Here is a 26264-nt window from a genome sequence, read left to right on the forward strand (position 1 = left end):
CCTCCTCCAGGTGGGGCTGATGTGTGGTCAAAGCGTGGTGCCCCTGAAGCCCACGGGGTGGGAGAGGTGGGGTGCTGCTGCACAGGAGACTTCTCGGGATGGAACACCCCTGGGGTTCTCCTGAGGTCTCCCTGCTGCCTTCCGTGTCCTGCAGCCAGCAAAGCAGAGCCCTGTGCCTCTTACTGTCCTTGCTGCTTGTTTGTAGCCACTATCAGAGGGATGTCCAAATAACTGCTGCTTTTGAGCAGAATCTGCAAAGGGCTGGGCACCACGTTCTGCCCCAGATCTGCTGTGCCCACATAATGATGGAATGATCTGGGTGGGAAGGGAGCTTACAGCTCATCCAGCAGGAACACCTTCCACTATCCCAGGGTGTTCCCAGCCCTGTCCAGCCTGGCCTTGGACACTTTCAGGGATGGGGCACAGCTTCTCTGGGCACCCTGTGCCAAGGAACAATTCCTTCCCAATATCCCACCTAACCCTGCCCTCTGGCATGGGAAGCCATTCCCCCTAGTCCTGTCTCTGCCTCAGACAATGAATATTCTGTCCTTTAAGCCACTTTTCCCTGCTAACTCTGCGTGCCTGCCCTGAATCCTGTAGGAAAGGTTTCACTCCTGGTCTCTAACACTTTCCTAGGCTCAGATACCACCCCTGTCACTTGAGGGGCCCTCAGACCCTCTCTTCGACCCCGTTTCCCACTCGCCTTCTACACCGAGCTTTTCTGGCCTTTGTTACGTTCCAAAACCTTGTCACGAAACAGAATCCCCGTTAAGACTTCTTCCTGAGCAGCCTGAAGCCACCCGCTTGCCCTTAGCGAGATCCCTCTCGTGGGCACGACTGGGGCACAGAGGGGCACAAAGTCCTCCCGGCTGGCAGCACAGGACTGAACCCTCAGGGGTCGCCATGACACCGCTTCCTCCGGCCCGGCGGGCGCGCGCGCTGCCCGCACCAATCAGCGCTGTGGGCGGGAGCACTACACACCAATCAGCGCCGTGGGCGGGAGCAGCACGCACCAATCAGCGCCGTGGGCGGGAGCAGCACGCACCAATCAGCGCTGTCCGTGCACCAGTTCCCGGCACCCCCCGTGGCTGCCGGGCTGCGGCCCCGTTCCCGCCCGGAGCCCGCCGCCCTCAGGCCCCTCACGCCCCCCGGCCCTACCTCGGACGGTACAGGAGCGCTGTTTGGTGCCTTCTGAGAGCCCCCGGGGCTTCTCGGTGCTGCTCTGCGGCCTTCTGGGGCCGATTTCAGCATCGCTGCTGCATTAAAAGTCCATTTCATTAACCCTTAAGGGCCTGTAAATTGCTTGTTTACCCCACAGCTGTTTGGGTAAGAGGAAAGCGCAGCCCAGCACTTTTTTATCGTTATATTACGTATCTTATTATACATACCACTTTTATTATAATCTTCTGGCATTATTTTATAATTTTATTTGCCGCTTTTTTAAAATTTGTGTCATTTTAAAATTTTCACCGTTTTACCATTCTGTTACCATATTAATCGTTACTTTACTATTATAATAATTGTTTTATAATGTTATAATTTTTAACTCTTTTATCATTACTTAATGAGAATTTTGAAAGTTTCCTACTTAAAGATTTACATTTTAACACCCAGGCTTTAATTTGTGGATCCTTCGGTGGAGTTAATTGTGGAAACATCCTAAGGATGCTTTACGTAGATAATAATTTTTATTATTTTATTATTAATAATAATTAATAACAATCTGATTTTAAGTAGATATAGGTAAATATGTGAAGCATTGTGTAGCATTAAAATCTCTCAGCCAATGTCCTGCTATATTTCCTCAGCTCTTAATTACCCTTGCTAATCAGCAAAGCTGAAATTGGACTTTCAGTGGAAGGTGTCCCTGCCCGTGGCAGGCGATGGGATTTGGTCACTTTAATTTCCCTTCCAACCCAAACTAGGCTGTGATCCTGTGAAATTCTTCTCTCAGACCTGAATTAGAGCTGCTAGGGAATAATTTTTAGTGCTTATTTAGGAACACAGTAAGAAACAAGATGGTTGTGCATACAATGAGTCCTCACATTTTTAATTATTAAGACATCCCTGTGCATTTATTAATCACCAGAGAGTGCAAAGGGAAAGCAACACAGCAGGGGGTTGTTTGCCTTTACAGAACTTGGTGTAAAATATTATCCCAAATTGATTTATTTATATGTCTTAAATTCTTGGCTGTGCTCAACATGTGAGAGTCTTAATTCTGGGGGCATGAACTTTACGGGATGCTTTTGTGGCCTCTCTGCTCAAGTTTTAGGAGTCTGTTTCCCAGTATGGGAGAGAAAAATGTAATTAAACATTGAGCTGCCCTTAAAGTTCTGCTGGTGATTGAAATCCTTTTGGGATGACCCAGAGTCATCCCCTCTTTCTGAATGACTCTCGCTCCTTCAGAGTCCAGGTCAGATCTCGGGAATGTGTTGGGATTGGAGCTGTGCTTGGAGGCTCTGTTAGTCCAGTGTCTTTGTTTTCCTGTGCTTGCCTTGCACAGTTGGATTGGAGCACGGAGCCCATCTCCCTGCCAGAACCAGGCATGTCTGCAGGAAACAGCTCATCTGTGGCACAGGAGAAATTCCATGTGCTGGTGGGAGTGACTGGAAGTGTGGCTGCCCTCAAGCTGCCCCTGCTCGTGTCAGAATTGCTGAAAATCCCTGGGGTGAGTGAAGCTGTTGGTGGAGCTTTGTAAAGTTGGAGTTACCCTGGTTTTGAGGAGAGATCACATGGCTTCTGCTGAAATGACAAGTTCCTCCTAGGGGGCCCTTTAGTTCAAAAATTTCTGTGAGGAGGATTCCACCTGTTTTTAATTTTTTTTTTCCCTTATCATTTCATACTTGAAAATATCTTTGCTTTGGGTGTTGGTTTTTTTTTTTTTTCTGGAGTTTGTCCTTGTCAGTCAAGTTATCAGATGTGGTTGCAGGCAGAGGTGATGCTTCTGAAACTTGAAATCTCCAGGCTATTGCAGCTTTCCATGGATGGGATGTGGCTTTTCCAAATGTGATCCAGAAACGGAAAATAGACCTTGTGAAACCAGAAATGGAAAACACAAGCTGCTATATGTGTTTGTGTAGTATTTTTTTACTCTTTGTTGTCTGGAGTAACAGAGATGCCCAGCAGAGGCCACTGGTGACTGATCAGGAACGGAAATGTGCTCTTTTCTGCTGTAGGATAAAGTTAAACATAGGAAACTTTAAAGTTTTTAGAAATGGAGGAAATATTTTGGAGCAGTGAAAGAAGAACGTGGCAGGGGCAAGGGGGTGCACTGAAATCTGCAGATTTATTGACTAGATTAGATAAATATCCTTTGGGATGATTTGGGAGGCTGTACCTTGTGGGTGCATTGAGTAGAAGCTTGATGTTGATATCCAAGCTGGAAAGGGTGCTGGAGGTGAGGCATGTGTGGCAAAGTGAGGCCTCAGTTAATTAATGACTTGACCTGATGTGATTATTGAGGTCAAAGGTCCCAGCCTGAAATAAGAGAGACAAAGAAAAGTGACATCAAGGAAAGGGGTGACCAACCAGAGATAGAGATCTTCTAATCCTCTCCCTCTTGAATTACCTTGGCTGTCGATTGTCTGTTTTCCTTTGCTCCTGGAGCTTGGGACACCCTTCTGTGCAGGTGACAGGCAGAATGCAAATGACCCATGGTAGGAATGTGGCTCAAACCCTTCTCTCTGAGTGTTGGTTTCATAATCAAAAGCTGCAGACAGCTGGACTCAAACTCTCTGTGCAGCTGCAGCGGTCTGTGACATCCAGTGCAGACTTTGTGGCCACTGGTTTTAGGGCAGAAAAAGCAAAAGTGGGCCATCCAGGAGTTTATAAAAGCTCCTTAATCCAAGTTATTTACTCATTTCTGCTGTGATTTCAAGGCCTGCTGAGTTGGTGTAACATGGAGTTTGTTGAGTCCTGCACCAGGCTGTTGCATCAATTTCTTTACTGCTGGAGCAGAACTTTACAAGCAGGCAGGGCAGGAGCAGAGGAAAGGCTTTGATACCAGAGGAGATGTGGTCACAGGCTTGCAACCAGAGTGGTTAGTTTAAATTGATGTTTTGCTTGAAATGGTCTGCGGTGAGCAACTTGGCAGAGTGATTTTGCTGCTCATTAAACTTTAACACCTTCTCCAGGGTGCCAGTGGATGTGAAGCTGCCTTTTGCTTGACTTGCCCTTGTCTTGTCCTGGAAGTGTCTGAGGCTGGGTTGGAAAGGGCTTGGAGCACCCTGGGATAGTGGAAGGTGTCCCTGCCCATGGCAGGGGGTGCTACTGGAACCTTTAATTTCCTTTCCAATCCAAACCAGACTGTGATCCTAGGATAAAGAAAGACAAGGACAGACTTTTCCATGAGCAAAATGTTTTGTTCTTCAAGTTCCAGGATGTCACCTGGACTTCAGGTTTAAATCACACCCTGCCACTTCATTGTGCACCTGCCAGGCAGCCTCAGCTTGTCAGTGCCATTTAACAGAGGAGCTGCTCATTCTCATGTGCTCAGGCTGTCTGGAAAGATTTTGCTGTCAGAACTGAGAAAGCCATTAAAAAATAATCACATGCACTTCCTTACTCTGAGCAGAAAGGGCTGTGCCAAGAGAATCCTCTATCAGGGACCAGCAGTGTTGCCTGAACACAGGAGAGCAGTTTTGTGGTAAAATTTGTTTTGGAGATTTGGCTTAAGCCAAAGACCTCTAACTAATCTAAACTGTCTCCAGTGAGGGAGTTTGAGTATGGCCAGACTGTCTTTGCAGTTGAAGATATCCCCAGGCAAACAGAGGGTGTGCCAGATAAATAGAAAGAATAAACTGCACAGGCTAAAGTGATCTTGAGAGCACTGACCTCTTCCCAGTGTAGCTGGAGAGACTTGAAGGAATTGCTGAGAACAAGGGAATCAGGAGCCCACCACAGCAGGAAACCTACATTAGGGAGAATATTTAACTCACAGAACAACTTTCCTGGGGGGTGGTGGGATTTCAGCCACCAGCACTCAGACTCCTTGAATGGAATTCCTTCTGGAATGTTCTGGCCTGGAATGGCTGGATGCAGTGTTCACCAGCCAGAGCTCTTCCCTAGTCCTGGGTTTATGCTTGAAAAAAATAAATATTTTTTTTAATGGTACCACTTCAGAGAGCAGTTGTCCTCCTTCAAACTGCACAGTGGCCTTTAAACCCCCCCAAATAAATAAATTTTCCTGCAGACTGAGGTTAACACCTCACCCGAGGCCCATGGCGCAGCAGAGTGGCGATAGCACCTTTGTGGGTGTCACTGCTTGGCTCGAGCAGCTTCCTGTGGGGTGAGGTTAGCATGGAAATAATATAGTTAGCTAGTGCCTGTGAGTGTGATCTTCACACTCAAAAACACTACAGACACCTGTGATTTTCAGTCAGAGGTGCTTTGAGAAAAACAGACATTTAGAAGAGGCAAAAAAGCAAATGTACAGTACCAAAAATGTGTCGGGCAGCTGTATTGTCCTATCACTTTTCCTTCAAAAAAACGGGAAAATTACCAGTGGCCACAATTAGCCAAGGCTGGGATTTTCCACTGCTTCCAGCTGTTAATTCTAGTCTCATAGGATGCAAGGAGCCAGCACTGCTTCATTCCCAGTGAAATAAATGGTATTGAGAGCTGGATCCATGTGCTCTGTCACATCAGTGCTGCTGTTGCTGGGAGCTTGGAGGTTTCCAGCAGCTGATTGTAGGAAAGAGTGCATACACTAAGTATCTAATCAGTTTTATACCTCAAGGTACAGTTTTCCAGCAGGAAGGAGCTGCTGGTGGGGCTGATTTCTCCCCATCTCACTGTCAGATGAGCAGAACTATGCAATGGGTTTTGGGAGCTGCTGGAAGAAGCAGGCAGTGGCAAATACCATGGAAAAAGGGTGTTTTTCACTGTAATCAGCAGCCTTGAGGTTCGTCTTCTTCATCACCAGTCTTCAGAGTGCTCCATCCATGTGCTGGCCTGCCTCTTGACCCAAGAAACATCCTTAGGAGGAATTTCAGCTGGAAATTCAGCTCCATGTCCTGCATGGACAGTCAGCATGCAGAGCTGACACTGGCTGATCACTGTGAACTCTGGTTCACTGCCTGTGGCAGGAGCTGTTGGTAACGCTTATCAGAGCTGCAGGACACATAGAAAACAGGGAAAAGCCCCATTTTCCACTTGGGAAGATTTCTGAAAGTGGAAACCTTTTGTGTTTCAGATAAACATCTGAAGGATGGGATAGGCATTCCCCAGTAGACACCAATAAATGAAGGAAGGTTCCAGTGGCTTTGCAGGTTTATCTGAGATTTCAGAGGGAACTCTCATGTGCTCACCCAGTCTCTCTTTGTGGAAGCCACTGGTGTGCTGCACAGAAACCCTGTGCTGTGGACACATCTGCACAGAGGTTTTCCTTTTTGCTTGGCAGGTGAGGACCTGTGTGTTTGAGGCAGACATGAAATGACTTTCTGGCTCCTGTGGATGCCTGTGGTGGCTTGGTCTTTCAGCTGTGAATAGGGGAGGCTCTCTGAGAAGCCACAAAACCTTCAAAATTGTCCTCAAGTCTAACCAGTGGTATTTTTCTTTCTGCTTAGCTCGAGGTGAAGGTGGTCACTACTGAGAGAGCAAAACATTTCTACAATGCCCAGGAGATTCCTGTTACCCTCTATGGTGATGAAGAGGAGTGGCAGGTGAGTTGTTCTTGCAAACAGAACCATTCTTCTAAGTTTTCTTGCAAGAAACCACACTTAGTTATTTTTTAAACCTGGGCCAAGACTCACTCCTTGGTCTAGTAATATATCTTTGGAAAATGGCTTTTGAGGAACGTGCTGTAAGTGAGGAAGAAGAGAGAGGCTGCCCTGACACATTGCAGGATTTTGTCCTGCAGCAGGCAGGGAGGGTAACAGCAGTCTCTCTCCACCCTGCACCCAGCTGCTCTGAGAGGAGTGTCAGGAAATGTCAAGACAGCCACTGCAGAGCCATGGTGAGCATGTTTGGTGCTTGTCATGAGTCATACTTGTCACACGGGCAGCAGCTTCATTCTGCTTAGCTCAGCTGTCAGGGCTGTGAACATCTCTGCTCCCTGTGAAATGGCTTTTTCTCCTGACTGCAGTTTTACTGACACACTTTGAGAGTCCTTGAGTAGGAAGAGATTCATTGTGCAAGCATCAAGATTTGTTTTTCCATACATTTTATCTGTAGCTTTGCAGTGCTGATCTGAGCACAAGGTGCTCTCTCCTTACCCCTATTCCTGCTCACACATGAGTATCACTTTTAAGTGGACAGAAACATGCCAATGGCAAGGGCCAGGAAACCTTCTGGCTGGTCTCAGGGATTGGTGGATACCTACTGGATCCCAGGGTGCTACAGTCTCAGGCAGCTATTTCTGTGGAACCCTCAGTGGGGTGATAGAAGAGGTGCAGGTCAGGCTTTGAGGTCTGCTGGCACACTGGAGAGAAGGCACAGTGCCCTTGTGGTGAGAAATAATCACGGAATGGTTTGGGTTAGAAGGGACCTCAAAGATCATCCATTTCCACCCTCCTGCCATGGATAGGGACACCTTCCACTATCCCTATTGTTTGTTCCAAGCCCCATCCAACCTGGCCTGGAGCATTTCCAGGGATGGGGCAGCCATGGTTTCCCTGGGCAACCTGTGCCAGGGCCTCACCACCCTCACAGGGAACAATTTCTTCCATTATCCCATCTAACCCTGGCCTCTGGCAGCTGGAAGCCATTTCCCCTTGTCCTGTTGCTCCAGGCCCTTGTAAATAGCCTCTCTCCATCTTGCTGGCACCTTCAGGCACTGGAAGGGCACAATTAGGTCATCCCAAAACCTTCTCTTCTCCAGGCTGAACACTGCCAGTTCTCTCAGCCTTTCCTTGTAGGAGAGGTGCTCCATCCCTCTGATCAGCTTGACAGCCTCCTCTGGGCTCACTGTGACAGCCTGCTCAGCATCTCTTTGTGAGATACTTCACTCTGGTAATAAAATGACAAGAAAGAATAGAAGTGAGTGGAGGAGGTGGGAAAGGTGCTCAGGAAGCCCCAGCTTTTCGGATGCTGCCTTTTTGTTGTGGCTTCCCATGACTCAGAGAAGGAGCAGTTTGTGGCCCTGACGCAGCCCATGCTGGCCTGTGGTTGGATGTCCTCTGGGGAATAAGCACCTGATGCTGTTTGCTGCTTCTCAGGACTCTTTCCTGGTTAACTGAGCTCTTAAGACCAGGGTTCTCTTGGGCAATTTGGGGCTTTAGTAAAAACAGAAATATGCACTCAAGAGTGAGTGTGTCAAGGAGAAGCTGTGGCTGCCCCATCCCTGGAAGTGTTCATGGGTTGGATGGGCCTTGGAGCAACTTGGTCAAGTGGAAGGTGTCCCTGCCCATGGGACAAGGTGAGCTTTAAGGTCCCTCCCAACTCAGACCATTCAGTGATTCAAAGAGCCAAGAGAGGAGGGAAGTGCCAAACTGGATAATCCTTATCCATCACAGAGAAAGCCAACAGGACACTGTTCTCTGCAGTACTTAGGAGGGTTACCTTTGCTGCTGTGAGAGTAAGTAGGGTTGTGCATCCTAATTAAAAGTGATTTGTTCACTTAGGGGTCTGTACCTCATGAGAAGCCAGTGGGCAGCTTCACTTCAATGTGAAGCTTATAAATCACAAGAGCTCCCCAGGAAATGTACCCCTGGTTTGGGCCTGCCTGGCTCAGCTGGCTGAAGGATGGAACTCTTGGGAATCGTTCCAAAGGGACGGTGTGAGTGGGGACAGCTCTTGGCTATGAATTGAAATCTGTGATTATCAGATGTGTGGATTGTCTTGTGGGGAAAGGATGCTACCATCCCTTAAATTCCATAAGCATAATTCCACAGGAATTCCATAAGGAGTTGTGTTTCCTGAGGTAGGATTGATAAGGTGTGTGAAGATTTGGTGCTCCCCACCTGGTCTCCCCCACAGCTGTGGAAGGGCCGCTCAGACCCCGTCCTGCACATTGAGCTCCGGCGCTGGGCTGACCTCATGGTGGTGGCACCTCTGGACGCCAACACGCTGGCAAAGGTCGCCAATGGCATCTGTGACAACCTGCTGGTGAGTACCCAGGCTCTGCCTGCCACTGCTGCCACCCCTGAGGACTGCCTGGCCTTGCCCCCATGGAATCTTGGTGCTTCTGCAGCATCACCAACAGTGAGATTTGCACATTCTGTTCCCGCTTCATCTGCTTGTCTCTCTCTTCCCCAGCATGGTTCCCCTACTCCTTCTCTTTCCTTCCCTGACCTAATCCCTTCCCACTCCTCGGCTCTGTCAGTCTCTCATGTTATTTTCTGGTCCCTGTTTTGTGTCTTCCCTGCTTTTTCTGGAGGGTGGCATTTCCTTCTGCCTCCATCCTCTCTTCTCTGTCACTTGTACACACAAACACATGCTCACTCACTTTTGAGTTCCTCTACGTTTTTTCCATGCAATCTGGAAAGACACCTGTGAGATCAGATAAAACTGTTTACTTCCTGCTGCTTCACCACCTCCCTCACCTAACATAGCACAGACTTTCAAACATGCTCATGCCCACTTACCTCCCTCTCTCAGCTACAGAGGCTTTTGCTTGTTCAGGCTTGTTTTTTAGTATTTAAAGTGCTCTTGAGGCTCTTCAGCCTAATCAGAAAGTGTATTTAAAGGGAGTGTGCTTCGTTGTTGGGTGCTGGGGACCTTCAATGGGGCTGAATATTTTGTGGCCAGGCATTAACCACACAGATCATCTCAGGAAGCTGCAGATCTGTGTGACCTACAGCCTTTTGGGTAAGAAATATATGTATGTATATGAACATACAAATGAACAAAATCCACCCAGAAAAGGTCACTGGGGATCTGAGAGAAGCCAGAAAGAAGGGAAGGACAAGCAATGTCTTGTCCTTCTGGGTCCCTTGTGGATGGTGGTTTAGCAGAGGGAATAGCCCAGGAAGAATGTCAGGGGTGTGTGGCTTCACACTCTCCTGCCAGTCTTCGAGAGACTTGTGAAGGGAAGAGGCAGCTCCAGGAAAGGAAAGTGAGTGCTGGAGGTGCTGGTTGGCAGTTGAGAACAGATTCCGTCAGATTTCCTTGTGCTGGGAGGGGTTCAAGTCACAGGGTATAAAAAATGATGGGCAGGGTTCCTGTAAGGACTCTGTGATCTGAGCTGCTCCCTTGGGAACTCCTTTGTTTGAAATGCTGCAAGGCCTGGGGAATCTGATGGACATTGCACTGACAACCAGCATTTATCTTTCCAAGGCGATGAAGTGATCCTGTAAGTGCTGAGGAGTCAAATTTGATTGCCTGTAGCACACAGGAGCTGCCAGATGCTTTGTAACCTGCCAGCATCTCCTGCAGGAGCTCAGATGCACTCGTGTTCTCCTTTGTTGTATCCTGGAAGCAGCACTGCTTCCCTTGTGGGGAGTTATGGATCCAGCTGGCATATCATGTCAGAAAGACTCACTGCCAACTTTCAGTGTTCAGCTTTGCAGCTGGCTTATCTGAAGTGTTGCCCTGGGGGTTTCTCTGGAGCTGATAAGATCTGTGGCCACCTCTCAGCTTCTCTATCTCTCACATAGTCTGTACACCTCCTGTTCCAGAGCTGCTGGCTGTAGCAGGGTGGGATTTATCCTCTGGGTAGCCTCCCTCTTCTTTCCTGCCTGTCAGAGATGAACTTGGCTGGAATGTGCTACAAATTAGTCTCAGCCCATGGGTTAGTCCAGCAGCACTGAGAACAACAGCCAGGCTGCAAAGGTGCAGCAAAGGGATGGGAAGGGGAGAGGAAATCCAAGCCCTCTCTTGGCTTCTCCTGCAGACTTGTGTCATCCGCGCGTGGGACCTGAGCAAACCCCTGCTCTTCTGCCCAGCCATGAATACGGCCATGTGGGAACATCCCATCACAGCTCGGCAGGTGGAGCAGCTGAAGGGCTTCGGTTACACGGAGATCCCCTGTGTGGTGAAGAAACTGGTGTGTGGAGATGAAGGTCAGTCCTTTCCCATGGCTCCTGCCCCTTTCCCTCCCTCATCCTGGAGGGATGTGCTGCCTTTTGCTGTGTGGCCACAGAGATGTTGAACTGCCATGGCTTGTACAAACAAGTTGGAGCTTTGCCCTGTGTTATCCCTCATCATTAATTTTTAAGTAGCCTTAAGAGCATTCAGCTGAGCCTGATATTGAACAGAAATGCCCATTTAGGAAGAGAGGAGATCAAAGAGAAGGAAGGTTCTTGTGGTGAGAGTTATCAGCCTGGGATTTGGGTGTCCTGACTTTGCTCTCTGCTTGGACTGAGGGCTGTTTTCATTGTGCCTCAGTTCCTCAGCTCCCATCATTGGGATTAAATCTCATCCCTGAGAGCAGACAGTGAGAAAACCCCTTTGCAGATGCAGCTGGGGATGTAGCTGGACACACATTTAACATTTGTGGTTGTTGTTGCCTGGGTTACTTTTTAGCTTCCCAAACAAGTTCTGGTGTGGGGTTTTGACACCGGAGTTCTGTGAAGTGAAAGAGGGGTGTGGAGGAAGTTCAGATTCAATAAATTTAGCTTGCAGTGCTAAGAAATAATGGTCTCATTTGAGTTTTAGTAGCTGCTTTAAATTGAGGTATTTTGACTTTTGGGAAGGTTTTGATACAAACCATTTGGATGAATGGGTTTGCTTTTTTTATTACCATTTTATTGGGCAAATCTCTGTAAAACATCCCCCAGTTCCAGCCACAGCAGCTATTACCTACAGAGTATTATGCACCTAGTTATGTGTAGCAGTCCCAGCTCCAGCAGGATTATAACCATCCTGTCAGTCCAATAAACAGTTTGTGACAGAGACAGGCTGTTAAAATGTCCCTTGTGGTTAAATTCTAGGCCTAGATTGATTTTGGAATCCTAGGTGCAATGCCTCTAGAGATTTGTACTTTCAGAACTGAAAACCAAGAAATATTTACAATTAGGTTAGTGTAGTCAAGGAACTCAGACACCAGTTGAAATATCCTGGGTATTAGCCTTCTGCTGGGATTTTAGATATGATTGCATCAAATTTCTTCATATCCAGCTCAACTGTCTCAGCTGTGAGAGCAAATTCCTGAAGGAGCTTGGAGGAAAGGGGTGCAGGGATGGCAGGAGCAGCCACATTTGATTGGACTTCACTTGTGCTCATGAGTCAATTCCCAGCAAGATCTTCCTGATGGCAAACACCAGGACTTTTCATGGCAGCTTGTAGGGAGGTTATGGGAGGGCACTAATGCATTCCATCTCTCTGAAGACCCAAACTAGTCTCCACAACTGACTTTTTTTCACCCCTTCTTCCCCTTTTCTCAGGCCTTTCACCCCACAGCCTCTTCCTCACTCATTTTGGTTTTGTGGTTTCCATCCACGCAGGGCTTTCCCTGGTTTCCACACAAGCAGCACGTAGCAAAGCTCATGTCTGGTGCAGGAGAGATTCAGTTTGCACCAATTTTGTCTGTTGACATTGTGGTTTGTTTTGCTCTAGGAGGTTTCTCTTCCTCACTCCATGTGGTTTGGTCTCACCTAAAATGCATCAGATCCTCACTGCCCCCAAGTTTAACCTGATGAATTCTTCTCCCATAGTAAAAGGTGGGTTTAGACAGAAAGTCCAGCTAAAAGAGATAGAACACCAAACTGAGCTTCTTGATTAGATAGTTTCCATACCTTCATCATCCTTGGCTGGATATCTAGAGCCTTGCACACTGGCAGATTTCCACCTGTAGGCATGAGCTGTGCTGTAAGAGTATGCTTTGCTGAACCTAAAAATCCGGCACTGAATTGCCAGAGGTGTTGGAGTAGTGGGTGCTGGAGGAAGAAGTCAGACCTTGGAAGTGTTCTGGTAGGGTGTAGTTCTGCTAAACCATGCAGAGGGAGTGTCTCTCGTCAGGTGCAGCTCTTCTCCCTGAGCTTAGGAGAGCAGAAGGGTCCAAATCTGCCTGCAGCTTTTCCACAGGATGCTCCAGACCTCCTGGGATTGATAGGTCTGAGAAAGAGGAAAGCGACACCTCCCAGAACTAACTTTTGCTGAGCAGTAAATTATGAGACCAATTAAGCAGCAGGACAAAATATCAAGAGAGATTCCTTTTCAGTCTTTCGAAAGAGACAAATACCTGTGGGAGAAGCATCTTTCCTCAGCTCCAGGCAAATTAGAAGAGTGAATGGCCTCAGTTCCCAGAGCTGAGTTCAGCACACAAGGTTAGACAAGGTGATTTAATCATCTTAGTCTTTAATATTCTGAGCCTGAGTTAAAAACTGTTTCAAAGGTGTTATAGATACATATTATATTATTGGCTTTTCACAAGTATTAAGAAGAATGTTATATGAATAAGGTTAGAAAACTTTGTTGTATTAATACAGTTTTCTATTTCTGTTATTGATGAAAATTAGAAATAGTGGTATAATACATATATATGTTGAGCTATGGCATAGTGTTAAAACAAAAACTATTTTTGTTTGCATAACCCAAAGACTGACAAAGATAGTTAGAGACTCCCCTGCATTCTTAGATTATCTTATCCAGATGAAGACAGCAGTGACCAGAGCTCTGGGGGAGGAATTTATTGCATTTCTGTTATCAGGGAATGTGAAACTCCTCAGTGGAGCCAAGATTGATTTACTGGGGAGGGGACGATTTAAAACTAAACAAAAGAACATCTAAAACTTAGGAGGAATGTTTGAATTAGTATGGAAATTTATGAATATGTAGTAGGGTTCTGTTTTTAAGGGACAATCCTTTGTTAGTAAGGTGTGCCCTCGGCTGAACGCTGAGGCACACAGCCCTATTTGTATATTTTACTTTATTTCTATCTCCTAATTGTCTTTCTATTAAGCTTTTTAAATTTTATATGAAAAATATGTGAACCTCATTTTTCACAATAGAGAAGCAGCAGCACAGCATAGATTAGATGTTCATCTTGCAGATAACCAGGCCCAAAGGAAAAGCCTTTCCATTTTATTCTGTCCAACACTCAGCCTTCTCCAGGAGTCGCTCCCAAGATTCAGGCTGGTGGGAATCCACAACAGCTTTCTCTAATGGAGGTCTTTTCTCTCAGGCAGAGTCATGGGAATGGTATGGATTTATCAAGCCTTTTGTATAGGCAGAGACCATTTCACAAATGTTGAATTTGGGCTGTTCAATCAATAAGGCAATTTATGAATTTGTTGATAAGGGACGAGCAAGCAGCACTGGGGACGCTCCACCAACACATCCGCCTTACCTGTGGTCCCTGCCTCTTTTATAGGCAGTTTCTTGTTGGGCTGTGCATTCTGTGCTGGGGTACAAGTCCAGGCAAGCCCAAACATGTTGGCTATCTCCCCAGCAGCAGTGGCTGCAAACCCCCACAGGGTCTGGACAAAGCTCCAACATGTGGCCAGGTTACACTCTTAGCAAGCAGGTAACAGCAGTAACAAGTTTTTACATGTTCACACAAGCCCGATGTTTTCTTTATGCATAAAGAGTGGATACAATTCATAATTATTTGTTAAGCAATTACATAATGGCAAAAATACATAACAGCAAAAGCTAGCAATTTACAGCAAAGGGATTTAAACAAAAATAATGAAATCGTTATATTTTTCTTTGTCTCTTGTCCATGCTTTACTTTAAGATCAATATTATTTATACTGATTCCATGGTGTGTTTCCATAATGACAGAAATCACTATGTAACATCTCACACAAAGATAGTGGAAAACACAATTTTAGATTTATATATACCCAGGAGAAAGGAGGTGAGATGGGGAATTTTGCTCCACACACAGTTTTTTTAGGTTGCCCACACCCTGGATTTCACAATGTGGTTTTGCTCTTGCCCTGCAGGCCGAGGTGCCATGGCAGAAGTGTGGACCATCGTGGAAAGAGTTAAAAGGATTCTCGAAGAATGGGATGTGCCAAGGCAGAGCTGATGTTTTGGCATGTAAATGGTGGTTTTGTGCCTTGTGATGGTTTGGAGATAAAGCCAGCAGGAAGCTGGGCTTAGCTGCCCTGGTACCCATGAATGCATACCTTTAGCTGCTCTTCAACAGAAGGAGCCAACGGTTGTCTTCCAGCTGGTTCCAAACTGAAATGTGGTACCTCACCACAGACTTCCAAAAAACAGAGCCAAGAATGTGCTGCTTTAGTGTGGAAAACCCTGTGGTATCTTGGGTGTAATGATCCCTTCCCGAGGCTGCTCAGCCCCCAGTGCTTTGCACCTGCTCTGTCCTGGGCAGGCTGCAGAAGCTGTTGGAGCTCCAGTGGTTCTAGAGAGGAAAAGGCCCTGCAAATTCTGGTGCAGGGTAATTCCAGCCCCTTTTAGCAAGTGTCTAGCAAGACAATTCCTGCTGTCCAAAGTCTGGTCCATAGCTGTGCTGGCTGCATGTTCCCAGCAGGAGTCACTATCTAAAAAGCATTTTCCCTCTGGCAACTTAATAAAAAAAAGGAGGTTTTAATCCTGTCCCTGATGAGTTGCCTCTTGTAACTGCTTTGGGAGGGGTTCTGAGCCAATATCTTTTCTAAGTTGTTGTGTCTGCTTATGTTTTTGGGTTTTTTTTATCAGATACAGAGTCAAAATGACTGAAAGGAGTCCTTTTGCCCTTTTGTAGCTGTTGTCTGGAGAGGGATGCAGGTAGCAGCCTCATTCCAAAGTGCTTCCTGCCCATGTGGGTGCCAGAGTCAGGAAACAAGCAGGCCAGGCCCTCATGGAAAGCCAAGGGTGGGTGTTTCCCATGGGAATGAAGTCAAACTTCATCTCTGATGACCTTTTCAGCTTGAAAGTTAATTGCCTGGCATGAATAAATTGGGAAATCCTGTGCCCTTGTGGGCCAGACCAGGCAGGGCTCCCCCAGTCCAGCCTTTCCTTGGGAACATGATCTTGCTCCTGGAGGGATTGGGAGCTGTGGAACATGCTGCTCTAGCATGTTCATTTACCTATGGAGTTCATTTTTGACTAAACCCAAACAAATTTGAGGCCTTGGGTACAGCATGTGCACCCTGTCTGTGGGGGAAACCTCCAGCCTGCTGTGCACAAGGGAAGAGGTCACTAGGTTAGGTTTGCTTGACTTAGCCATCCCACACAAATAAAACCTCTGAACTTTCCCTGTTTTGGCTCTTCCACTGATGGAGATCCAGGGAATCACAATTTCTGAGAAGGATCCTGGTGTGAGCAGAGCTTGTGGCTCACACAGAGGCCTGTAGTGGTGTTGTGGCTGTGACTTCTGCATTTTGCCAGGATTTATGGAGTGACCTGCATCATTTGCTCCTGTTCTTAGCTCTCAACCTCTCAGAGAACCTTCCCTTAAGCTCACTGACAGTAGCAGAGATGTTTCTGGCTTCCATGAGTTTTTATGGTGAATGGTGTTTCTGCTGCTCAGAAATGTGTGTTTTGGCTGCTACAACTGCCACTTGTCCTTGGGGCTCTGTCGTGACTATCTCCTGTGCCTGGAGTTGTTTATCCTTCCTCCTGCTCCTTGACTTGGCAGCACAGAAAATCCAACAGAGATTCCTCTATCCCAGGACAAAACACCACAGCCCTGATAAGAGCCTTGCTCTCTCCCAAGCCTGCTTTGCCACCTTGAGCTGCTCCAGAAATATTGACAAGCGATCCTCTGTGCACTGGGATATTTTCATTGGAAGCAGGTTGTGATAGCATTCCAGGCTGGGATAAACCCCTGCCCAAATCACCTTTCCTTCAGGGCAAAGAGAAGAAAAAGTTACTTTCTTCTGGGAAGCAGCTTCCAGCCTGGCACAGGGGAGGTGTGGCAGCCCACGGGCTTGAGCTGCTCCCTGCGGAAAAGGAGCAGGAATAGAACTGGGGGAAGCCCTGTGTGCTTGAGGAGGTGACTTTGGGACAGTGTTTTTCTAGGATGAGGCTTGAAGGTGATGATGGACCTGATTCCAAACCAGGGCTCTGTTCTGGCTTGGGGAATAGACACTGCCAGGCTCTTCTTAGCCAGTGAGGTCAGCAAGAGGTGTTGAAGGATGGATCCCTCGGGGCATTCAGGCTTCCACCTCCATCCCTCACAGCTCTGTGTGCAACCCCGGTTCACAGGGCAGGCCTGAAACACTTCCCATGAGCTTTTTCTTTTCCTTCAGCTCTTCTTTTTGAGCCACATGCTGATTTTTTGTTTCACTTTCCCATTAAACTCCCAGATGACCGAGGCAGCACTCCCATGAATCCTGCTGCGTTGCAATTTCATTCATCCCACTTAAAACTGTTTCTTTCAGCATGGCTTGGGAGCGATAAAGCCGGGACAAAAGCTGAGTGAAGGCAACAGCCCAGCTCCTTTCCTGGGCTTGGACATGCCTCTCAGCATCCCTGGCTCTGGCTGCTTCCCCCATCCCAATGGGATCCCTTTGCTGCTTGGATTTGGGGAGCACTGGAGGATGGAGATGCCGTGGTGCTGTTTTGGTCTGGCTTTGATCAGGAGTTAGCTCCCCAGCTTGACTTGGGCTGGGAATTGCATTGTCTCACATGCATCATCCCACTCCTCCATCTTGGGAGTCTGCAGCAGGAAAAGAAACATCTGAAAAAAGTGTCAAAACCTCCCTATATTTAGACTTTGGGCAGCGGTGCCTCGGTGCTGTGCCTGGTGCACCTGCTTTGCACCCCAGGGCTGCGGATTTGGCACCAGCCCCTCCCTGGGTGTGGGGGTGCTGCCCACTCCGGATCCCCAAAGCATGTGAGGTGGCAGGAAGTGGGCTTATCCCCAACCACAGCCCAGCCAGGCACTGAGGGAGGCCAGGGGTTGCCACAGGCTGACACAGGGGATGGTGGTAGGTTTTTTCCTTTCCTTGCTCTGGCAGGGTTCAAAAGAACGCCATGAGACACAAATCTTCGTCCTGTAAGATTGCAGTGACAGTGGAAAAGGGAGATGATCCAAAGGGATAGTGGTAATTCCAGCCTCTGCCCTCATGTTTTGCTTTCCATGTGCCTAATTTTTTTGTCTGGCCAGCCCTCCTGACCTGGGAGATGCTGGGAAGCAGCAGCACAACCATGACTGGTGATAAGGCCGGTGCCAAAAGACGCAGCAGGGTTTGGCACAGACTCCTTGGCACCAGCAATGCTGATAGCTTGGCTTTGGTGGGGCAATCTCCCAATTAAAACTTGCAGGTGCAGGGTTCTTTCCCTGGCCATCTGCCTCGGTAGGTGCTTGAAAAATTGTTTCCAGGAATAATTGAGCATAATTAGAGCTTGAATTCCCTGGAGCAGGGATGCTCAGAGATGCACAGAGGACTGAAATAATCCGATGGGGCAGTTCCCTGCTAGGTCTCACCCTGTCTGGGGTTTTATTCATAGGATCTCATGTTGTCCTTTAGATGGAGATGGGGATTTTTTCTCTGGGAATGCTGGCTTTGGTGTTGTACCTCACTTTTCTGACTTTCCAGGGAAAACAGGATAAAGGGGATGGAATGAATAAAAAGCCTTTGTGCTGTCCAGAGAGATGAGGAATAAAGGTCACTTTAGTCATCACAGTAAAGATAAAATGAATATACTCTTGACCACAGGCTCCTGGGATCCTAAAGGGAAATTAGTTCTGCATAGAAACTTAAGATCAGGCTCCAGCAAGTGTGATTGCAAAGACCCCCTCAGTCTGAAATCGAGGAGTGCCTGGTGTATTTCCAATCCCCCGTTCCATGGCATTCAACCCCTGGCAAGTCATGGTTGGCTACTTCCAGCTGTGGGAGGAGAGGACCCCAGCGACCCTTTGTCCCTCTGGTCCCACAGAAATATCCAGGAAATCCCCCCACATCCTTCTTTCAGGGCTGGGCAAGCGTGCCAGGACAGGCAGCGCCAAAACAAGCTGGGGGAGGGCCAGCACAGCGATAAAAGCTTTATAAAAGAGATTTATTCCTCCATGGCTCCTTGGATGGCTGGAAGAGCTTTTCCCCAGGAGAGCAGTACCCCCAAAAGCAGCCTGAGCCCCCTGGCCTGGCTCTGCTGTCTTGCTTGGTTTGCACAGGGTGCTTGGGCAGTTTATAGTTTTGGAGAAATATGATTCATGAACTCCAGTGTGATAACGATGAGGGAGGAAAGAAAAGCCACGTCAACCTGAAGGAATGTGGCTGGTAGGGAGCCCAGCCTGCGGCTGGCAAAAGCCCTGGGAGAGGGAATCAGGCATAAAAAGGGACAACATGAGAACATGAGCCTGAAAAAATAGCTGAAAGCCTCCCACCCCTGCTTCAGGAGCTCTTGTCCCCCAAATACACTGCAGCTCTGAGGCCATGGGATGGATCCAGATAAACTCCATGGACACGGGTCAGCCAAACTTCCTAACTGGGGATAGTTGATGCCCTGAGCTGTTGTGTTTGCACAGAGCTGGCTGTGCTCCCTCCAGACCTCTGCTCTGCTTCCCCGAGGATCAGGAACCGGCGTGGGGTCTGGGAGCCGTGCCAGAGCATGCCAAAGGAGCTCCTGTGTGAGTGCCAGGTGAGGGAAGCATTGTCCCTTCATCCCCCTGCTCTGCTGGGCGGCACCTGCTGGGCACAAGGCTTGGGAAGCCAATGTTGTGCCGAGATTTCCTTCAGCAGTGGGAATGAGGGTGGCAGGGAAAGCCCTGACCTGGTTCCTGCTGCCCCCTGTGCAAACACATCATGTTTCGCCATCCCGGCAAACATATCCCCTTTATAAAGGCAGCAGAATTTGGCTATGATGAGAGAACACGGCCATTATCAGAAAGAATTCCAGCTCTGGGACGTGCCAAGGCACAAGGCAGACCTCTGCCCCTTGTTTCCATCCAGAATATCCTTCCTGAGGGCGGGGAGCTCCTCTTCTTACAGCATCCCCAGGGAGTCTGCATCCTGCATACCCTCGGGGTGAGTCTGCTCTGAGATGCTCTGGGTGGATATTATTTACAGCAGCATTTTTCATCGATAGGAAATCGCTCTTGCTGCCGGGAAAACGCTGCTGGGGTGCGGGCAGGGTGTATCTGGAGCACCCAAATGCCTGCAGCCCGTGAGCCCTGCCAGTTGCTTCAGCAGAGAGTCAATATTGACCCTCCGTCAGCGCTTGCACGCACCGGCACTCCCGCTGCCAAAGCAGAACAAAGCCCAGCGCGTCCCTCCAGCACCGCCTCTCTGTGCCGGCTCTTTAAAACAATCAGCATTCCGTTGTTGAGTCTGCTGGGGCTTTGTTGGAAGTCAAATACCTGGGACAAGCCATGGAGAAAGAGAGCTCCAGCTGCTCTGCTGCTTACTCCTCACCTTTCTCTCCATCCCCTGACCCACCGTCCATTCTCTCCCGGGGCAGCCATCCAAGCTGGATCGCTGCAGGGAAGGGACATCACCTCACATCCCCGTCTCATCCCCAGCTCCTCGGAGGGCACTGTTGTGCCAGAGCTGCGACATGGGAACTGGCAGCACCCCAGGGAAATAAAAGCTGAAGTGCTTTGAAGGCTTGGCCTCTGAAGGGGGAAGGTGATGGGGGAGCGCAGAGGAACCAAAACCCAGTAGCGGAGGAACAGGCGGAGGGCAAAGGGGAAGTGAAAGCAGCTGTGATTACTGAAAGCTCAAATGTGAAAGAGTGGGAGCACTATCTGTGGGGCTCTCACTTCCCTGTCTGAGCAGGTTTTCATGGCTTTGGGCTATTTTTAACCCTGTTCCTGTCTTTGCTCATAAATTCCACTCTGGGGTGGGTGGGGTTGGTGTCACGGGAGGTAGGTGCCACATGTGCCATCAGAGTTTGGAGTTTGGGGACTGCTGAGCATCCCTGCATGGTGGGGTCTGGGGGGGGTCACACAGCATTCCTGGTCTGCTGAGCAGGGAACTGTTCCCTGCCAGGGATACAGCTATATCCAAGCTGCATCATCCTTTTCCATCCCCTTTCCATCCCATGGCACATGGTCTGTATCTGCACATTTGGTCTCCAAATAAGGAGGTATTTTAGTCTTTTAAGCAGACTCACAAATATATGGTTCCTGTCTCCAAATATTTTCTGCAGGATTGGGCATCTGGTGGTGGGGCAGAGTAGGGTATTTGGGTACATCAAGCACTTCAGTAAAAGCCTTTTTAACATGAAACACCATCAACAATGGCTGAAAAAGCTCCTAGTCTGGTGTCAAGCAAAGCTTTTCTTTCTCCAAAAATACTTAGTGATGCCTCCTCTAAACATGTCCTTATCCCTGCAGCCTCCACTTTTGGTTTTGAGTAACAAAATTCTGCACATGTGTGGATTTATGCAATTTAACAGCAGTAATTAAAACAGTGTCCCATCCCTGGAAAGAGTCAGTGTAACTCGGCGGTGACCTCGGCTGGGCTGTGTGACTGCTGTCCTCTGTGGGACCCCAAACCTGGGATTAAAGTTAAGCCTGGGATTAGAAGCTGTGCTGAAGCCAGCGGGGTGAGTCCCTCGCTGTCCTGAGTCAGCAGTGGCTGCACAGGGAAGCCCAGGAGCGGGCAGGGCGCCTGGCAGCTCTTGCCATGTTGGATGCTCAAAGGAGGGAGCTGGCTGAGGATCCCCTGAGATGTAAGGGACAGAAACCCCAGTAGAATTAACACCACTCTGTCGTTAAAGGACACAAAATGATTCACACAAACACCTTTCAGCGTTAGAACAGGAAGGAACCGACCTTTATTCTCTGACTCCAATATTTATAGATTCTCGACAATGACCAGGGGTTGGATAATTAAGTTACCACCTTCCCAAGCACACTGGTCATGCAAAACATCCACCAAAAGACATTTCTTAGAAGGAATGTGATAAACAACTTGTATTTATAGAACTTTCATGGGAAAGTAACTAAAACTATGAAAACATTATCCGAAGGCTTTAGTTTTCAGGGCAACACCACTCTCACAAACACACTGGATTTAACTCACTTAAGCCTTTGTGCCTTGTTCTGCTGTGGAAGAAGCATCCTCACTCTCCCCCAGAATTCTCCCAGAGTCTGCCTTCCTTTTAAAGCCTGGTTTTTTCTCTTCCCTTTGCTCCTTTAATGCTGCTGGGTCAATTTGCCCCTGTTTCCTCTATTCTGGCCTTAAATTCCCTAATTAACAGGTCAGTGCAGTCAGTCCGCTCCAGGGATGGGCAGGGAGGCAGATCCACTTCTGTGCCAAGGAGGGGATGCAGAAGGAAACATCTGGGGACTTTCCCTCTGAATTAAACCAACACGGGAAAGAAAGGATAATATAATTAGGTAAAGGGAAAGGCAGAAGAAAAGTCACTCCCTGAAACCCAGCTCCCCACGGGAATTCGGCAGGGAGATCACAGGCGAAGCTGGGTCAGATGCACTGGAACATTTCCAGGCCTAGAGCATTTAAATAGGAAGGTTGTGTACCTGGGAGATTTATTTCATCTCTTAATTGGTTGTTTGTTTACTTGACTCGGGAGCTCTTTGCTCGTGTTTGCTTTGCTGGCTCACTCAGCTGCTGAAAATCCCGGCAGGTCGCGTCCCAACCCGGCCAGTGCCGGGCATGGGGCTGTCCTTCGGATCCGGCTCCTCCTCATGACCCCGTCCCATCCCTCCGGAGCCTTGGCCTTCCCATGGCTCCCAGGTGTGCCGGTGGGATGTTCCAGCTGAGCTTCCACAGCGCCAGCGTCTCCTCTTCCCTTGTGGAAACCAGGAGATGGTGGGGATGGACCCCTCTGGGCCAGGATTTGAGGCTCTCCCGAGCATCCTGCCAGGCCCAGCAGCGGATGAGATGCAAAACGCCACGGTTTGGTTTCTCCCCTGGACTTGGTTCTCTGCTAGCCTCAGCCTGCACAAAATTTTGGAGGAAAATCAGCTTTCTCCTACCATGGCTCTGGAGACAAGTTTTAGAAACACCTGGAGAAGTGCAACAGCTTCTCTCTTAACCTCCTCTCTTGTTTGTATATGCATTTTATGCTAATTTTCTCTTGTTTTTTATCTCGGCTTATGTTAATTTCCCCTTTCCAGGCGTGCCCAGACAATGGGCGGGAGGTGCCCTGGGGCTCTTTGGCCCAGCGGGTGTCCTGATAGCAGATTGTCCCCTCCACCTCGTGCTTGGATGGAGGAACCTCTTTTCTCCCTCCCTGGAGCCAGCGGATCCTTATCTCAGCCTGGCATCCATCCCTGGAGGGGAGAGGGGAAGCTGTGCTCCTGGCTGTGTCGATAAGGAGCAGCCACCCAGATGGATCAGTGGGGTGACCTTGGGAGGAGCAGCCTGGGGGCGATGGGGAAACCGAAGATAACGGTGGGGGGATCATGCCCAAGATGAGCTGGCAGCGCCCTTGAAATGAGGCAGGTGTTTCCAAAACAGCCGGGTTGGCCCCAAAATACCTCCCAGCTCCGGGGCTCTCCTGGAACTGATGTCAGCACGTGTGTTTTGGAAGAGCTGATGGGCATCAGTGCAGGAATGTGAGGATTTGGGACTTTTTTTTTCCCATGGGTTTTTGGGTTGCAAATGTGTTAATGTCTGCGGGGCTTTTTTGTTTGTTTTTTTCAAAATCAATCCCTTTCTCAGTCTTTGCTGGATGCAGAGGAATACACATTGCTAAGAGATAAATCAGGGCCTCTGCTCCTCCTCCTTCTCCTTACTCACCTCTTCTTCTCTCCTTCCTCCCTTTGAAGTCTGCATCAACACTGATAATTAAAACCATGTTTGGGAAAAGCTTATTGATTTATCCTCTGGAATTTCTTTTTCCTCCTGGACTTTTTAACTGCTGTCATGGAGAAGGACTTCCCCATGTGCTGCCCACATGTTTTTGTGGGGATATGATGGGGATTTTTGGGAAGGCACCGACTTACAACTATCCCAGGCCATGATGGTGTCTCCAAGCTTTAAGGCTGTGAGAGCACCCTGTGCTGCCTCCCCAATCCCTCCCAAATCCCTCGGAGTCAAATCCAGCAGGACACAGCAACCCAGCTCCAGGGTATCCACTGAGCCCCACGAGGTGTTTGGAGCACCAAGGAGGTCAGGAAGCCAGGAAGCCTCCAAGCTGGTATTGGCATCTGAGAGATGGGGACATCTGAGTTGAGATCAGAAGCCAATTTTATTGAGTGTACAAGGCGTTTGTGTAGGGTTTTACTTGTATGGCACTTATATAAGGTTCTGATTTTGGTAACAATTTCCCTTTGGTTACACATTCTTCATGACATCAGTTACCTGGAAATCATTACAAGGTTTTACAACATACCTGTTGGTCACTTCTACCCCAGAGAGTAGGGAGTCTCTCCCATCTGTGTCTCTCCCATGGTTTCTGTTTGATTAGGCCTAAGATACTAGGCTCCTTTATCAGTTCTATTGTACTCTCTGTTTTATTCCCCATAAATTAGTGCTGACCTGAGCTGGTGGGATGGGAGGACCAAAGACTATGGGGAATTTTTCCCTCTTGCTGCAGGGTGTTGGGGAAAAAATGTGTCAGGATGTGATGATGGGCCACGCTGGGTAAGCCTTCTCCAAAAATTCATCATTGCTTGGGGCTGAAAGGTCCTGCTGGGGCAAGAAGGCCCAAGCTGGAATTGTGAGCTGGGAATCACCTTCTGGAGAGCAGATAGGATCCTGCACTGAGCCTAGTTCTGTTGCTGCTGCTGAGCTTTGATAGGAAAGTTCTGGGTTTTGGGACTGTGGAGAACAGTGAAGGCTCACCCAGGATTCTCCTGGGCTGGGATTTATGTTTGCCACTGGTCAGCTGATGAAAAGTCTGGAAAACCCAGGACCTGCCATGTCTTGCAGAGCCAGTGGCTTGGCGTAGGCAAGGCCCAGGCCACTAATTACCTGCCTGAGGACAAAAACCTCGTGGATTTGTGTTTTCTTAGTGTCTGATCCAAGTAGGTCCCCATCTAAGTGGCACCAAGAGTGCCCCAGGGAGATCCGGCGTCCTTCTGGAGAACATGCAAAGCAGGAAAAGCTTTGAAAGCCAGGAGAAGGAGGAGATCCCTGGGTGTCACTGAGCATCTCCTCTGGGCCTGGCTGATGCAATGTGAGCCCTTCCAAAGGCTGGGGAGCCCTGGGAAGTCCCCAGGAATTTTGGTAGCATCAAGGCCAGCTGCCAACTGGGGCTGGGGAGTCCCCAGCCCAAGGGCAGATGCTGAACTGGGGCCAAGCTGTGATTCCCTGTGGGAAGGGCTGATCCAGCTGCTGTGGATCAGACAGCATCAGATATCCCTGAGGGAGGGTCAGCCAGGAGTAAACCTCCTTCTAACAGGTTTCCATGAGCTGCAAGATGATGAGGACGTGGGGTTGGGATGGGGAAGAACAAGGCAGGGAGTCATTTCAGCCCTGAGCCCTGAGGAGCCATTTCTCCTCTCCCCTGCCTGGCGTGGTAAAGCCATCCCTGAAATGGCAGCGTGCTTTGTCCCAGCACCACCTCACGCTCAGCCCTCTTTCCTGAGGGTTTCCACAATAAAAGCCCTACTGAGGGAACTGGGGTCAGCCCCAGTGTCGGTGTCCCAGTAACAGAGGCATGGAAAAGGACAGCTTGTACATCCAAGCTGTCAGCTGGGGGATGTCCTGTCCCACACCAGGCTGGAGAAGGTCCTGCAGCCCCATCCAGTGATGCTGCAGAAGGCACAGCCAAGACCCTCATCATTTATTATTTTCTTTTCCTTTCCAGGCACTGAAAATTGCTGCGTGGGATGAGACATGTCTGAAGGTGATGAATGGCTTTGCTATGTTTGCCAAGCAGAAGTTTTCTTTTGATGGGCACCAAAACACTTGGGCTTCCCCTTCCTGGCTGGAAGAGTGAAATTCCCTAAAACAGCTCACAAATACAGGCCAAATCAGTAGTTTCAGGAGAAAAAGAGGAAGGCTGAAGGTGCCACTGCAGAGGAGGGGAGAGGCCAGGCTCAGCAGCCTGAGGTATGTGATGTCCATGTGCTGCTTCTGTCCCAGCCAAGGGGATTTTCCAATGCCCTGGATGTGAGCAGGGCATGCTCCATCCCTCCCACCAGTCCTGGCTCAAAGGAACTGGGTTAGATGAGCATCCCTCAGCCTGGAGGTGGGGATGGAGGCTCCCAGGTCCCAGGGGTGCAGCACCCCAACCTCAGCTTCTTGGTTTACATGTTGTAATTGGGGTTTTCCCATAACAGGAAGATTGTGGTGTTCCCTCTGCTTCCTTGGAGGAGCAGCATGTGGGCTGTGAATCATGCCTTGGGGAGTAGAAAGGAGATCTTCAGGGCTTGCTCCCTGCTCCTCTAAACATCCATCCATCATCCATCCATCATCCATCCATCCATCCATCATCCATCCATCATCCATCCATCATCCATCATCCATCCATCATCCATCCATCCATCATCCATCATCCATCATCCATCCATCATCCATCCATCCATCATCCACCCATCATCCATCATCCATCATCCATCATCCATCATCCATCCATCATCCATCCATCATCCATCATCCATCCATCATCCATCATCCATCCATCAT

General features: G+C 48.7%; 1 protein-coding gene across 5 annotated transcripts; it reads left to right on the forward strand.

Annotated features, from left to right (window-relative positions):
• Positions 1-1079: 1079 nt before the first annotated feature.
• PPCDC (phosphopantothenoylcysteine decarboxylase) lies at positions 1080-26081 on the forward strand. Of its 5 annotated transcripts, XM_015638473.2 has the most exons (7): positions 1080-1326; positions 2507-2671; positions 6570-6665; positions 8920-9048; positions 10775-10943; positions 12439-12542; positions 14772-14858. In XM_015638473.2, the coding sequence occupies exons 2-6, from the start codon at positions 2549-2551 to the stop codon at positions 12516-12518; spliced, it is 597 nt and encodes a 198-aa protein (XP_015493959.1). In that variant the 5' UTR covers positions 1080-1326; positions 2507-2548; the 3' UTR covers positions 12519-12542; positions 14772-14858. The 5 variants fall into 5 exon arrangements, with proteins under 5 accessions (XP_015493959.1, XP_015493960.1, XP_015493957.1 ...); XM_015638474.3 differs by lacking the exons at positions 12439-12542; positions 14772-14858 and adding an exon at positions 25444-26081; XM_015638471.2 differs by lacking the exon at positions 12439-12542 and having other exon boundaries at positions 14772-15394.
• The last annotated feature ends 183 nt before the right edge of the window (positions 26082-26264 follow it).

The sequence above is a fragment of the Parus major genome, chromosome 10 (assembly GCF_001522545.3).
Source record: "Parus major isolate Abel chromosome 10, Parus_major1.1, whole genome shotgun sequence".
NCBI classification, from domain to species: Eukaryota; Metazoa; Chordata; class Aves; order Passeriformes; family Paridae; genus Parus; species Parus major.

Excerpts from the sequence above, each read along its gene's own strand:
- PPCDC (XM_015638471.2), top strand. The coding sequence starts at position 2,549 with ATGTCTGCAGGAAACAGCTCATCTGTGGCACAGGAGAAATTCCATGTG. Across the intron at positions 6,666-8,919 it reads GTGATGAAGAGGAGTGGCAG|CTGTGGAAGGGCCGCTCAGA; the intron begins GTGAGTTGTTCT and ends TCTCCCCCACAG. Across the intron at positions 9,049-10,774 it reads GCATCTGTGACAACCTGCTG|ACTTGTGTCATCCGCGCGTG; the intron begins GTGAGTACCCAG and ends CTTCTCCTGCAG.